The sequence below is a fragment of the Dermacentor andersoni genome, chromosome 5 (genome assembly GCF_023375885.2).
Source record: "Dermacentor andersoni chromosome 5, qqDerAnde1_hic_scaffold, whole genome shotgun sequence".
Taxonomy (NCBI): domain Eukaryota; kingdom Metazoa; phylum Arthropoda; class Arachnida; order Ixodida; family Ixodidae; genus Dermacentor; species Dermacentor andersoni.
Window position 1 is genome coordinate 91841073 of NC_092818.1, and position 15848 is coordinate 91856920.

The window sequence follows — 15848 nt, forward strand, 5'->3', positions numbered from 1 at the left end:
GCCTTAATCAGTAAGTCGGTAAATCGGTAATCGGTATCTGTTTAATCGGTAAAGCGTGCCACGTGTACCAAAGATGCAAAGACAGTCCCCACCTGCAGCATGTTAACTTTCCGTGCACTTTCATTTCCCTTTACCTTATTATTTCTACATTTGAATTAAACTCTACAATTAATTGCCCCTACTTTTTCTTCGCACTGTCGCAGTACCGCATACTTGACTAGGCAGTATGGAGCGCAGTCGAGGACAACAAAAAATTATATAGGGCAACGAAGTTGGGAAATTTGCAGCTGCAAGTTGGAATCCACTTGCACAAGACTGGGGTAATTGGAGATCGCAATAGGCTGATGACGATGGTGATTTTTTCTCAGCCTTCATTGTCTGATACTTTGTACGACGGTAACATACTATTTGTCTTTGCATCACCACTCACATTAGTTTGCATTTAAGCCTTGCTGCCAACATCGCAACTTCAGAGAGCAGAAGATTTTAGCTTATCTGCTGCATATAGCTCGGTAGCTTGCTGTTGGTGTCAATAACTTGGAAACAGGTACTCTAGATCATCAACTTGCCAGGCTTTAATAAATATGTCTGGCATAATTGAGAACATCCAAGCTTTCAGCTCCTTCCAAAGTTCAACAGGAGCTAAGTTTCAAACTGGAAGCTTCCCTAAAGTTCACTGTTTATTGAATCAAACTGCATGTTCGTTAATGATGACTCACACCAATATAAAAGCACACTAGAAATTCCCAGCCAGGCATGTGAAGTACTTATGAGATCTAGATGACCATGTTGACATCCGAAAATGAAGTCCTGGCTGCTCAACTGACCATATGGATATAGAGAGTGAGTTTTATAGGTCCAATAAGATTTCCGATAGATTAAAAAATTTTGCTATCATATTTGCAACACTAAATGGCTTGATGTGCACAGCTTGCTCCATCTGTAGCCAGAAAAACATGAACAGCCAACACAAGAAACTTCTTACTGCCGTTGACACTTTATTTCATTATATGCACTTTTTGTTACAAAGGGAAATAATTTGTGCAACAAACAGCTGGTAGATTTCTAACTAAAACTGTGTTACAACACAAGAAATTGCAATTAACAAGGCTAAACTCATGCATAAGGTGAAGGGGAACATGTTTCATATATCTATAGAGTATTTTACATGGTTAACATACAATGTTGGAAGTTTTGTGGGCGACCATTCCGAGTACGAGACACATGTCACCTCCTTTAATATACATTGCACAGAAAACCGGCTACATCTACAAACATCACAAGAAAAAGAAAAGAATTACCGTAATCAGGAATGTAGTTTCCCAAGCCCATTCAAAGCTTAACTCTCGCATATGACGTCCACACGTGTACACGTGTCAAGCACAGGTCCCCACACATACAATTTCTGGCACATATTTACACAACGCAAGGCCCTGTCAGCTTCCGTGCACCGCGAGAACTCGCAGAACAAAAACACGCACACAGCTCTCCCAAAATAAAACGGATATGTCCCTGCAAAAATATTCATAAATAACACGAACAAGCTCAGTAAATCTGGAACGCATACAATCAGAAGACAAAAACACCGGCACCACACTATATCACCGGCAGTTAGTGGTCTACATTAAGGTGAGAGAAAAGATCACGAAAGTATTGTCGGATAAAGAGACTTGCAGCATTCGTAACATCTGTCAAAAAAAAAAAAAATCGAAAGGGGGGGTGGGATTGAAAAGAACGGAACACTAGCTTAGTGATCGAAACAACCTGAGGCACAGCCACATTTCTCCACAGTCCTTTCCCATAAGGGCTCACGCTTTCCAAGTGAAAATCCAGCTCGGCAAAGACGGTGCTGCCCAGCACCACTCTGCAGAGACAGGCAACGGTACACAAGCTCCTTTCCACGCATTTCTGGGTACAAAACGACAATACAAGCGGTGAAACCCTTAGCGAATGCACTAGCATCTAGACACTGTATGCACATGACATGCTGTTCTGAGCTAAACAATAATTAATCCTAGAATAAAGAGCAAACAAGCGAGACAAACTAAAAATCTTAAGGCATAAGCGTATTAAAAAGGGAACAGAAAGAGTAGGGAAGATCTTGGAAATAAAGCAATAAAATATATAAGTTAGGTACTCCTCAAAGTCTGAATGGAGAGGAAGTTAGATTGAAGCTGTTTTATTATTAATTTTCGCATTAGTGATGGGCCTCGAGGAAACAAAATTTAATCAACTAGCGAATTAAAGCTCCAGGGGATGAAGAGACTACAACACCTACCGCAGACTTCAGCACACGGTGGAACGCTGTTATTATGCTCGCACTTCCCAAATCCACCCAATTTTCGCTACACGAGTCAAACACTGCACTGCGCGGCGCCGACAGTGCAACCAGAGTGATCCCTGCGTCCATCTTAAGTGAAGGCTCACGTACACAGTCAAACAAAGGCGACAGTAAACAGGCAGCGAAGCGTACAACACAAAGCCTACGCTACAAATTCCTCAAAATTTGGCAACTAGCTGGTCCGAGCACAGTCATCGAGTGCATTGCACACACGCCGTCGCATTCATAAAAACGATCAACAACCAAAAAAAAAAACGAGAGGCACGATAAACTGTAACAAACGCAACAGATGTCAAAAGCACGAGCGCACCAGCAGGCTGGCATGTCCAGTGCCGCTGGATGCGTCACCCTCAGACACGAACAAAAGTGACTGCAATCTTGACTAGACAACGCACACATTGAAAGATGAAACATTGATGACTACAGCACGCAACAAGACAGCAATGCGAACACAAGCGAGCAAGGTATTGTTAATGTGGGCAATAAGTAAATAAAAAAGAATAAGGAGGCTAGGCCTATCCGACATTCATCTGTCGTTCTACCGCACTTTAAAACAAAAGCACCATTGCGGTGACGTTGCTCTTCAGTGTTACTTCGCATAGCTGTCATGATGCTTCGGCACAAACCTCACTCCCAAGTGTGCATTAAATACATGAAATGTTAATCCTTTTTTTTTTTGTTGCTGCCTCGTTCAGCCGAACAACTATGCGTCTCTCACAACAATGCGCAAACGACACATAAGGAAAGCGTCCACGCACTGTCTGCATAAAAGAGCAACACAGTCACTCAGGTCTTGCCTCATAATCCCTCGAGTACAACAGCCTCACATGCAACTGTTCGAACAGGGTGCGTCATCAGCGCCAACAACAAGCCGTGCCGACTTTAAGATATGGTATGTATAGTAGCTTGTTTTCACGGGGTGTCATCGCGCAAAAAAAAAGAAAATGTTCCCGGAAGTCCTGAAGCACAAAAATATCTGTACATACCACATCTGAGGCCTGTTGATGCTCCCGAAAGAACAGAACGTTCAAATTGTCTCAAATGCTAATGTAGAGAAGGCCACACTACGTAAACTGAATGTTGGGCCCACATACGTGACGCATGAATTTGACCACAACACGAGGGTCACACGTACAGCCATCAAAACGACTGCAAGTGAACACTTCTGCAGCAAAAACAAGAATAAGAAAATGGGAGGGAGGGGACATTGATGAAGGGGTTAGATCGAAACTGGCGGCACAATACACATCAGATACACTGCAGAATAACAAAGCTCAAACAGAGAAACCGGGCTCAGACTACTTCAGGAGACTGGTGGATGATGTAGAATTTGTAAAGGCCTGTGGAAAATTGCCTCGAGAAGGTTGGAAAGCTCTCGCCGGGCCTTTCTGATGACTCATCCTGAAAAAAAATAGAAAGAAACAGGTGAATCAAACTTCATGCCTTTCCAAAGAGCCAGTAACATAGTACAGTTAAGCAACTGTGCGGACAAGTTGCTGTTGAGCCTTTTTTTTTAACTCTTCCATGCTGCCAATGTCGGGAGTATGAAATTTTCTCAGTTGCTCTAACCTGCCTTTCGCACTAAGAAAATGCTGCCTAAGGCATAGCATATTCGGGCCAACTGAACTTGCTTCAGTGGAAACAACACCAAGTGGCTCTTTCTGCTTGTACATTTGCATGCTATACTCGCAGACGACTTTCTGTGGCAATGAAGAGGGAGCTATGAAGGCAAAGTGTGCACAATAGCACAAAAAATGCCAAATTTCCATGCACGTTAGATTAAGCTGGGGGGAAGAGAAAGCATAGACACCTTATTTACAACGGCAAAATAGGACAAAGCACACAAATGAGTGTTTGAATTGACTTATTTTTCTGTGTTTCTCTTCCGCATCTGGGATAAATGCGAATCCGTGGCACCTGCAAGCTATGCAGGTTCCAGTATCTCTTGCAAGAAACCAAGAGCAGTGTCAAACGGTACTGGACTACTCGGCACGGTAACGCAAGCGCAAAAGCTCCACCTTCCGTAGCTTCCCCTTCATTGCACAGAAAGTTGTCCGCGAGCACAGCAACGTCATAGTCGAACCTCTATATAACAAATTATTGGTTATAACAAAGTAAATATAAAAATTGTCTCGTCACATTGGCGTGTCGTGAACCTACTGTTACAATGAAGACGACCACGACTAGCAGACTAGAGATGACGAGGACAAAGTAGTGTGATTACTGCTAGTGGTTTCCAGCTAGATGTTTTAGGTGTCCTCCTGACCTTCTGCGTTACTCGTGCCACCTGCATTTATGGACAACACTTGTGCCTTCTTCCAAGTCACATTATGCTTATAATGATTACCACATATAACAAAGGTATTCTTGCATTGGATGTGACTTTGTTATAGAGCTTTAAGTGTACTAATGTCATTTACAGCAAGCACTGATATAATGAGCTCACAGATGTAAAGAAGATTCAGCTTAGCATTCTAGGGCAGTTTTAAACCATGATTATGAGGTTGAACATACTACAGAGGGCTCCAGATAAACGAAAACTGGCTTAAATAGAAATGCCAGATAAGAGGAACAATGGTATCAGCTTTTGTTGGCCACCTATAGGTGTAATGTTAATAAACTTGGGTTATACGAAACCCATATTTTCCTGAACTTCGGCTTAAAGGAACTTTGACCGAAACTGCCACCTACGTCATCAGAGTACAGAACACAGGAAAAGGACAAAAGCACGTCAAATGGTGAAGCTATAAATAACGAAGCGAATTCAATTCATTGGGCAGATGCAAGAAAGTTAACACAAATTAAAGATGTCGAAGTTGCGACTGTGCCTCCATCATGAGGACTTCGCTGGGCAAGTAAGGATTTGCGAGGAAGAAGAGAGAACTAGGGGAGTGCACGTTGAATCTTGCAGTTACGCTACCACTACAGCTTCGTTCATGACACCAGCAATAAGAGACCTCGGGTATTGCCATAGCCACCTGCTCCGAAGAGACAGTTGAAAATATTATTTATTATTAATAATAATATTATATTATTGGCGAAGTTCACAGTGCAGAGCAGAGCATGATTCTAGTGACAAAGACATAGGTATTGCTGTTACAGTGTGCATTACTTTTTGATACCAGAGGAAAAGATATGCAGTTGAGAGTCTGCATTGCTAATTTGAACGCAAAGACCTAGCCAAATTCTTGGGAATCCTTTCGCAAATCCACGCAACCTTATGTAAAAGAAGCTAGAATGTTAGACACAGAGCACAATAAAGCTTATATTCTTCAAGAAAGTCATACGAAACACCTTGACGCTTTTTGAATAAAGCAATTGTTTGTGATCTTTGTGTTCTTCACTTAAATGAAACTTCGGATAGACAGGGCATTTTTCTGTCCTTTCAGGCTCTGCATATCATATTGACCGCAAATAAAGACGGGGACAGCGGGAGAGAACACATGAACAACAATCTCTCCCGCTGTCCCCGTCTTTATTTGCGGTCAATATGATATGCAGTAAACACCAACTAGGCCAAACTGAAGTTCTTTTCAGGCTCTGTTTAAGCGGAGTCTACTGTAAACCAACTTAGGAACTATTGGAGGCACCCTAAAGGCACCATCTGAGCTAACCAGGAAGTTGGCAGATCGCAAAGCAAGGCCAAATGAATCGATCACTCAATTTGGCAAAACAGTTCTGTGGAAGTTCATAAAATGGAGGTTCACCTAGAGGGTTTCTGCAGAACTGATTTGCCATGTTCAGTGTTCCTGCGGTTTGAGCTGTCGATTAATCCCGCCTCGCTCTGTGATCTGCCAGCCTCCTTATCAGCTCAGATGGTAGAGCAACTGCATCAGAAAGGCGTTGGTGCCGGGTTTGATCTCTGGACCAAGATGACTTTTTCTTCTATTGCAAAGCTTTCTTTTTCCAAGACACCCGTATGGGTATAGCTTCGTGCTGCAGTCAAGTGAATGACAATTTTTTCCTTTCATGAACCTCCCTTTAACTTACGGGCTTCCTTAGAACTGGTTTGCCAAATTGCACATTATATCAAACTCGTGGTAGCTTTCTTGCAAGTTCAATATAAACAAGTTCATACGTACCAACCATAAGTTGGCAAACTCACTCATGAGCCTACTCACTCAAACTCAGACTGACCTACGAATCTGAGTTAGCCCTATGAAGCCGAGTGGACTTTTGATGATCCGAGTTCGAGTTAGCCCTAAGCAAAAAATATAATTTGTGAGTGAGTCCGATTGAGTTCCGTTCATCTTGCCAACCTATGGTACCAACTAGTTCACTTAGACACACCACTTCACCAAGACTTTTGTCCAAAGGAATAAGCCAGAAGGAGTGGTACAACGTAGAGAACACTCACAGCGACTGCCCCGGGTTTATTTGGCTCCGTCAGTGGTGGGGGTCGCTCGGGCAGCCGGCTTCTTCCATCCCCGGTGCACTGGTATCAAAGACCGGCGCTGTTGCTGCTGCTGCGGTCGCCCACTGCCGGCCGAGATATTAGGGCTCGGGGTCCGGGAGCCAGGGGTGGCACCACGTGGCACAAGGCGGCGGTTGTCGGCAGACGGTACGCCGCTCTTCTTAACAGCACCCGTGGTTGCTGCACCACTTGTCACAGTGGGCTTGCGGATCTGAACATCAACACAGAAACAACGTTACATTAGCCATTGCTGTGCACTGAATGCAGCATTGCAGAAATGATCTTAGCTGACTGTACAGGATAAACTGACATGAGATGTACTGAAGCAGCAATTTTAACAAAACTTGCTCTTCACCAAGACTTGTTGATTGGTTGTTAAACATTAGTATTACTTATCATAAAACATTACTAACTTTTTAATTGGACTGACAGGCCATTTTTGTAGGACCCTATCTTCTATAGCGAAAAGACCACATTATCAATGTATGTATCAAGACCCGCAGCAGTTACAGTGGGACACGGTGTAAAACCTCCTAGGGCAGTTTCTTCTCAATGAAATACTCGTACTCACAGTTGAGAGTGATGGCATGCCAGGACAGCCGAGAAACTGAAAAGTAAAAGATGGCCCTAGCAGCAGTAGGAGGCAGCTTTATTAAATGATGTCACTGTGGTCCTATCAACTCCCTTCTATATCCAAAAGGAACTGTTATTTAATAACGGTATTCCTTGTGTTATCAGGGCTGCCTTTGTGTTAATGCCGTGGGGATGCTCAGCTCTCTCTTATAAACCAGAGATTTGCCTTATGCGCTTGACACAGGGCAATGGTGAAAGTCGGTATCGCAGTTATGCAGCTATGATGAGAGATGGCGCAAGTGCTCGGATGCTGGTACCACCTAATGGCCTGGATAACTTGGCCACAAGAGGAACTTGCTTCCTCCACTCTGGCTTCGGGATGTCAATGCGTGCACGCTGACGTTGGTGCACTTCGTGGGACTGTCCTACGCAAGGTTTCCCGTTTGGACACGGCATTTCCTTCTTTTCTGCAAAAGATTTTATCTAGCACTCTACAAATTCGGGAGCCACAGTTGGGTGCACACAAATTGTCACTGACAAATGTTGGGAGAATACACAATGAGGTGATCGAGGCAATGAGGAGGCAGCAATAACATAAGAAGAAGCAGGAGGGGAACCAATGATCAAGTTAGTGCCAGCTGGAGAATAATTGTGACTCGGGTAAGTGCAATGGGTGATGTGACAATAATCAGAGTGACAAGTGGTTGAACATGTGAGACCTTTCCTCACAAAGGGCTGCAACGATGTCTTTTGACAAAAGGCAGAGTGCGTTTCATGACAACTAATGCAGACTGTAGCAAGGCCATGTAATACAGACACGGCGCTGCTTACAATGGCTCACTAAGGCCATCACATGTTACATATGTACATCCTTCTGTGCCAATTTAGAAATATAATCCCTTAGAACAGAACAATGTGTCCATCAATGCAAGCCATAATCTTTCCGTCAGCAATACAGACTAGCTGCACACTCTCAGCAGCTGTCAGTCCTCTTAACAGCCTTAAGCAGAAATTTCTAGAGAAACGAGCAAAATGAACAAGGGATACCAAGGTTTTTTTTTTTTCTTTTTTGTTAGTCGCATGAAATCGGGAGACAATGAAGCCAAGGAAGGCATATAGGAAATGAACTGCTTTTCACTGAAATGTATAAATTATAAGGAAAAAGGAAAAATGAAAGCGAACGAAAAGACAACTTATCGAATGTGGAATCTGAACCCACATCTTCCACATTACGTGCGCAATGCTCTACACACCATTGCGCTACCGTGGCGGCTATTCTCCCATAAGTTTAGTGCACGTATATACTAAATCTAGCCCTTAGAGATCTAGCCATGGCCACTCAGAAACATGGCGGTGGATGTGGAACTTGGGAGTAGGGAACTGGCCAATAAACCCTTGTATGCCACCCCGTGGCATCAAGGGTTTGCAAATCTTGAGGCTCTCGATATGCACTGAGCAAGAAAAAAATTGATCTGTCCTCCTTTACCAGTTAGTACTTACTAGTTAAAAGGCCCTAAAGCATGTACCATGGTATAGACATGTCAGCAATGCGTGACGTTGGGCTAGTTAGTGCTGCTAGGCTTCACAAGTGCAACTGTGCGGCAAGACGAATGCAGACGGGAAGGGAGACACCAGGAGATGTCAGTTACCAGAATGGGCACATGACAGTGACTTGCCATCTTTGTGGGTGACGGGAGCTTTGTTGGCGAAGTGGGTTTTGCAGAAGATGCAGCGGTGGCGGTACTGGCTGCCTCCGCCGAACTGGGTGACGCATGGGACATCTGCTCCCAGTGATTACGCAGCTGACGGAAACGTTGCATCTCCTCTGCACTTCCTTGCACTGTGCCAGGGATGGAAGCAAAAAGGGAGAGAAGGACCACAGGCCTTGAGTAAATGGTAGCCAAGAAAAAAGAGCTGGAGTAAAGCGAGAATAATTCAATGCAAGACTTAGCATTTGTATATCTACTTTATGGCCGCATAGGCAGATAGACAACAATAAGATACGATGCGTGCATGTGTCCCAGCTTTATTATCTCTTCCCTTCTATATATCAGCAGCATAAAACTAACCAGAAATGAACAAGACATAGATCAATGCTATTGCACATAATTATTTTAGACTGCAATGAGCAAACACAGCATAGCCAGCTTAAATTGTGTAGTCCAAAGATACAGGCATGAAGCAAGCACTAATGTCACAAATGCAAGCAAACCTACAAGCTCAAAGATGCACTTTAGTCGATCTTAACTCATCCATGTTAAGTTCTTGCTGATAGCTCCGTGGATACTTCTCTTGCTTTACAAGCTAACACTTGTCCTAAAACTGCTTACTGTGCTAATGTGTATTGATGTTAGGTTTCCAAGAGAGCCATATCAACTCACTTTCAAATCCACATTTTCTGCTACTTCAAAGAACACACACAGAAAGGAAAGCACATGGACAACAGCACGGGTGTTGTGCCATTAATGTGCCTTCATTTTCATGCGTGTCCTTTCAGCAACAAACATTTCTTTCGGCAAATACCACCAACTAGGTAATTAAGCAGTTCTTACGAACCAACTCTCACCCAGCAATAATTTTTTTAAAGCTAGTTTGCTTTGTTTGTCCAGACACAAAACTCCAGCCTGACGACTGGTTCATCGAAATTCCTGATGCACCAACTCCAGAAACTGCTGACTGTGCAGTACGTTAAGTTTGTTAGTGCAAGTGCCTAACTGCAGCACCGAGGCGCGTCTCATTTCCTTCTCTCAAGAAAAAAGCTGCAGCGAGTGCTCGACTAGCCCATGCTCACCCTTCTGCATTGCAGGGTAGATAGCCTTGGTCCCTCCCAGACCACTGCTGGCCACTGCAGGGCCGCCTTTCAGCTTCTTCTGAAGTTCAAGGACGCGCGACGAGTTGTCTAGCGTCTCTTCCAGCGAAGACGAGTCAACCAAGCTCTGGCAGGTGACAGTGCGGAGGTCATCGCTCTCATCGTAGATGCCGTTCTCATCACTAGGGGTGCAGGGGGAGCCCATGCTGGGGGGGCTCTTGAGGCCGGGGGATTTGCGGGAGGCGGGTTTGGCGTCCTTCAGGCTCTGCGCTTCGCCACCCAGGGCGAAGCTCAGGCTGAAGCCAAAGGGAAGCTCGGAGAGGGAGCGCAAGCTGCAGGCAAGCTCTTCGCGCAGGAAGAACAGGCTGGGATGCGAGAGAAGCGGCACAAAAGCGGCAGACGTCTGGTAGTGCTTCTGCAGTATCAGTGGGCTGGACAGCAGCGTCAGGAACCAAGTGTCCAGACAGCCCAGGCTGAAATAGAGTGGTGAGGGCACAGAAATGCTTAACATGCAGCATCAGCAGGCAACAGGCTTCGAGAATACACACAACGTATGCAGTGAAAGGCAGTGATTTCAGCCACTGGTCAAGTTAAAAGGGCAGTAAGTGAAGCACTGGGATTCTGCTTAAGTGAAGAAATAACTACCTACAGGTTCTAGGATGTAGATATTTTATTTTTCACTCGATGACATGATCTGCAGCTGGAAGTAACACCTTGAACAATAATACCTGATATGATAAACTTTGGTTGAATCCTTGGCAATGTGGACATCTGAAATGGCTCAAACACGTATCATGGCAAGAGTGGCAGCATAAGAGCACTACAGCGATAAAGGGCATGCAAGCTACAGGTTTTCAGTGAAGACCTTTGGTTTCTGGCACCGTGAAAACCTTTGGTGTGGGCTGTACCCTCCTACTAATATTTCACAAACCTTTTCAAAGTGAGCACAAGCCTCACTGCACAATCCGAAAAAGACAAAAAAATAAAGCTTGTCATAGAAATGGCCAACATACTTTTTGAAGTAAAATGCACATACTTGGAGCCATGCATAACATATTTTCAGCACTTGTCTTTTAGTTTACAGCTGCGGCTGTAATGTATAATGTGAGAATGATCATTCAGATCACTCAATTGCTTAGCACAGTCTGCACCATGCAGCTTGACAGAATGCAGGTGCTTCATTAAAAGCTTCCACTATAAATAAGCAGCTTTTCTGTGAAACGATGTACACTGATGAAACCCTCGATAATTCAATCTCGGTTTATTTGAAAATTCTGTTAAATAATAGAATTTGTGCAGCCCCATAATTTGCAACGTGAATTACACCAGACAATCTGAACAGCCAGCGAACATCTATTTGGATAATCCATACTTTCCATTTGTGGCCTCTGAGACTGGCATAAGCTACCGGCTTCACATATCTTGGGAGGCAGTGTCAGAAATATGGCAGCCATAACGCATTTCTGATTCCTGCAATTGCTTCTATCTAGAAATGTTGATTGCTTCATTGGTTCTGGCACTTGCAATACACAAACATATGGCCTTCGAGATTGGACTCGGAGAGAGCTATCCCTGGGGCTCCGATCGATTGAACAAGCACTAGATTCCGTGCGTATGATTCTCAACTGCATGAAACATCTCGGCCATGTGCGCGTCACTGCTGGTGCACGAAGATGGCGAATAATAGAATATAGAAACAGACATGCAGACATTGTACACTAATGTGAAAGATGAAATCCCTGACAGTATGTCAGTAGGCGTTGGTAGAAAAGAAAATGAGCCCACTAGCGCACTCGGTTCAGTGACAATTATTGAGTCCTTGAACATTGCCTGCAGCTTTGTCGAGGGTAGTGGTGGTGGCTGCGAGATGCTGCGCATGATTAGTGAGATGGATATCATGACCCTCGGTGCAGCACACAACCGTACCAAGCAATCCTGCATCAATGATTGCCATATTTATTCGCATAATGAAAGCACCTTCCATTTTTCAGATCCAAAAGTTTGCTTTCTTCTTTTCCTTGCATAAAGATTGCACCCCAAACTTGGTGCTGTGAAGCAGAAGACACGCGGTACAAGCAGTGTCTGATATGGCGTCCAACATGCTGGAACGGCAGCCAGATACAAGGATAGTTTTTAGAGGTATCTGCGTAAAACATAGCTCTAAATTTTACCCCGCATAATGAACACACACCCCCCAACTTTGCACAAATCTTTCAGAAAGTAGGTTCAATCATTGTGTGAGTAAATACAATACTTCAAGTAGTCTTGCTACACGGAAAATAAGTGCAAAAAGCTTGTGTTGCAAAATTTTGCCCTGATTTTTCTGTTTTCTTTTTATTTCAAATAATTAGAAAATTCACTTAATTTGAAGATTTTTCGCAATATGGCGGACATTGAATTAACAAGGTTTTACTGCAGATCTACAAGATGAGTGTTAATACTGTCCTGCCCAAGACAACTTCTTTTGCCTCTTCATTGCAGCATATTACTGGTCATACACTGAGATATGCAAAATGACAATGCAGCTAGCATTATGTGTCTAATTCCTGCTCCCCGATACGTAACCATTCAGAGTAAGTGCGATTTGTCTCGTGAAAACACTTTTTCCAAATCTCTGCAATAGCACATGCAAGTACTCACTTTAGTAGACCGAGCAAACAGGCACCGAATTTCTCCCCGTCACCATGGAAAGCAGTGTCAGCCTGCTCGATGTACTCTACCAGCTCTTGGACTTCTTTTCGTCCCTCCTCTGCAAAGAAATAGTGACAAGCATCCACGTAAACATTACCCAATGAAACCAGAAGTGGTTGTCCCCCACAACAAAAGAAGGACATGGTACTTCTGCAACATTGTGCAAACACACTGCTTTCTGCGATAGTGTGACACCAACCACTCCACTGGCAATTCATTGACATGAACTGTTGCATAGCATGGGTCAAGCGATGCATATCGCAACACGTGGCCAGACAAGGTGCTAACATTATTTTTCATAAGGCATGACTGGCTTGCTCAACTTGAACTGATCAATCAATTCATAAAATTCATACTGATTTAAAAAAGTACAGTTCAAACCCACAATAACAAAATCCCGCGACAACGAAATTCTCGCGACAACGAAATATTTTCGTCTGCCCGGCGAACACCCATTGGATTCAATGCATTTCGTACCTCTCGACAATGAAATGTCGCTGTACTACAATCCCGCATCAACGAAATTTGCCGGAACGTAACCCTGCATATTACGTACTCACGCAAGGCTAGCAGGCTTCAAAATGTGCTCGAATGCAATTGCTTTGCACTAAAATTGGGTGAAATACCACCACATTATGGTTGCATGGCTGCCGGTATTTTTGTTTACAAAAACAACTAAGTGCCGGAAGCGATCGCATTTGCTGGAAACAAATCATGGCCCGCCATCTTGTTTATTGATAGCCGTTTGAAGCAGCACGCATGTTCCTACCGACATGTGACGATGGTTTTTGCACATGTAGTGCAGTGCACAGTGTGCGTTTCGGTGAGAAAAATGCAGCAAAAACAAGGAAATCCATGTCCCACCTACATGGAATTGTTTATGGCGCTTGAGGTGGTGGTCGCAGCACGGAGTGCCATGCATCGGGCCGTGACTGAGCGATCATCCGGGAATACGATCATCCCTTGCTTCAAGAATGCTGTTTTTGGTGCCACCTGAGAGGCATCGCATGTGGATTCGGTGCCGGACGTAGATTTGTACGAAGGGGCTGTAATCTCGATCGACTGCTTTCGGGTACACGAGATGCGATCACTTTTGCAAGATTTTGCGTAATTCGGCACCGGATGCGTCGGCGCCTACGGGCGACAGCGTGCACTGGAGAAATGATGCTGCATGCATGGAGCCCTGTTCCTCTGTGTCCGGTGCCGAGTTGCACAAAATATTGCAAAAGTGATTGTATCTTGGAAAGCAATTGACCGAGAATACTGCGCTACGGCAGTGCTGCCACTGCTGATTGACGCATACGGCGCACTTTGAACTGTTGGCAATGCGGTTCTACATCCTGAAACAAAGCTTGCCAAAGTAGGCTAATGGAATTTTGGCAGTAATGTTTCGTTCTGCGATGCATTGCCTATCGGTGCTGTCTCACTTCACAACAACGAAATTCTCATGAAAGCGAATTTTTTCGCCTTCCCCGCAGATTTTGCTATTGAGAGGTTCAACTGTAATGACATTTCCCATTTGTGGCTTCTTCTGAAGTACAGTCGCCGAGTGATAATTCGGGCTCAACAGGGACTGCCTAAATGTTCAAATAATCGGGAGTGTGGAATATCGGATTAAAAAAAAAAAAACTACTTTTTTCCACAAGTGGGAAAAAAATTAATGTGTGCCACACTACACCAAAAAAGATTTGCCTTTTCAGAAACTGCAGGGACAGGTCTAGTGATGATTACGGCTTCGGCACAAGTGCAGTGATATCTATATGGATTAGCATCAAAAATGCACCGAGGCATGTTAGCGGCCTTGGCAAAGAATATAACTACTGAAGGGCTTATGATTTGTCACAACCAACCCTATCGCAATAAGCATCTTCAGCCATCTAACTTGGCTGCCCGTGGGCGAAGTGCATAGCACCGTTGCAAGTGTACTGCCCACTTTTATTAGGCTATAAACCAAACGCAACATGGCCACAATTAGTACATGACCGGGGTAGTTGGAGAAGTATGGGAGAGGCCTTTGCCCTGCAGTGGGCATAACCAGGCTGATGATGATGATGATGAAACCAAACGCGTCGTCATTCTCTACCGCCTCTTTGAGCAGAAACACTTCAAGTGTGTGTCGCTTGCACAAACAAAAGCAGCCCGCCGTCGCCATGCTGGTGCAAGACACGCAGTGCACATGTACACGGCAAGATGCAGTGCAGCTACGAAGAAAGCTGACTGTATGGATGCTGAAGTTTGCTAGCAAACACAAGCGTACGACACAGCAACCATATCGCCACAATGACGGCGTCCACTTTGTAGGCAATGCGCTGCGCACAAATGGCACGAGATGATCAGCACCACATGGCAGCAGGTACCGCACTTCGATGAAGGGGCACCGGTTTTGCTCGGTAGCAAATCGTTATATAAACGTGCACAAGTGCATTGAGAAAAGCTGGACGAGTCTACTCCGCCGCTGTGTTCCCTGCCAAAGAGTTGAAAAGCTGCTTGCCTTTGCGACACTGCACGGTGGTGTGAGAGAGGAAGAATTTCTTACCACTGGGGAAAAATGTCAGAAAAAGCCTCGTAGTGCGTATTTTAGGTTGCGTTTACTGTGGCAGCATGATTAATTTGGCGGCAGCGGTGCAGCATACATCAAGAGAAGCGAATTTGTACTTGGTGGTGGCATACTCCCGTTTAGTGCATAGTTTTGCTGCGCTCCCGCCAGGTACGTATTAATGAGGTTTCACTATAATATGTGAATGAACAAATGTCAGAAGCGCAAACCCATCGGCCCTACAATGCAGCTTTACAATTAAGCTTGCCGGTCTTGGCTTGTACTGTGGTTTGGCCGTGGTCAGGGCTGAATCAACTAGGCTTCGCTAGCTTTGGTCTTGAGCAGCTGCTGGTAACATACCCGACAGCCATGCTGCAGGGACGCAGGCGATGTATGAAAGCCAAAATATAGCTATTTCTGCTTGATCTTTGTAGGTGGAGTCTGAATTATCAAATGGCGCACTGTAAGGTGTTCAAAGTTTCCG

General features: G+C 44.5%; 1 protein-coding gene across 2 annotated transcripts in view; it reads right to left on the reverse strand.

The window, feature by feature from the left end:
* Positions 1-978: 978 nt before the first annotated feature.
* LOC126530860 (uncharacterized) overlaps positions 979-15848 on the reverse strand; it is a 117401-nt gene continuing 102531 nt past the window's right edge. For both annotated transcript variants that reach the window (XM_050178163.3, XM_050178162.3), the window contains exons 10-14: positions 12778-12886; positions 10120-10610; positions 9005-9168; positions 6699-6966; positions 979-3742 (exon numbers count right to left, since the gene is read on the reverse strand). In XM_050178163.3, the coding sequence (XP_050034120.2) occupies positions 6715-6966; positions 9005-9168; positions 10120-10610; positions 12778-12886 (1016 nt within the window). In that variant the 3' untranslated portion in view covers positions 979-3742; positions 6699-6714. The remainder of the gene's footprint in view (positions 3743-6698; positions 6967-9004; positions 9169-10119; positions 10611-12777; positions 12887-15848) is intronic.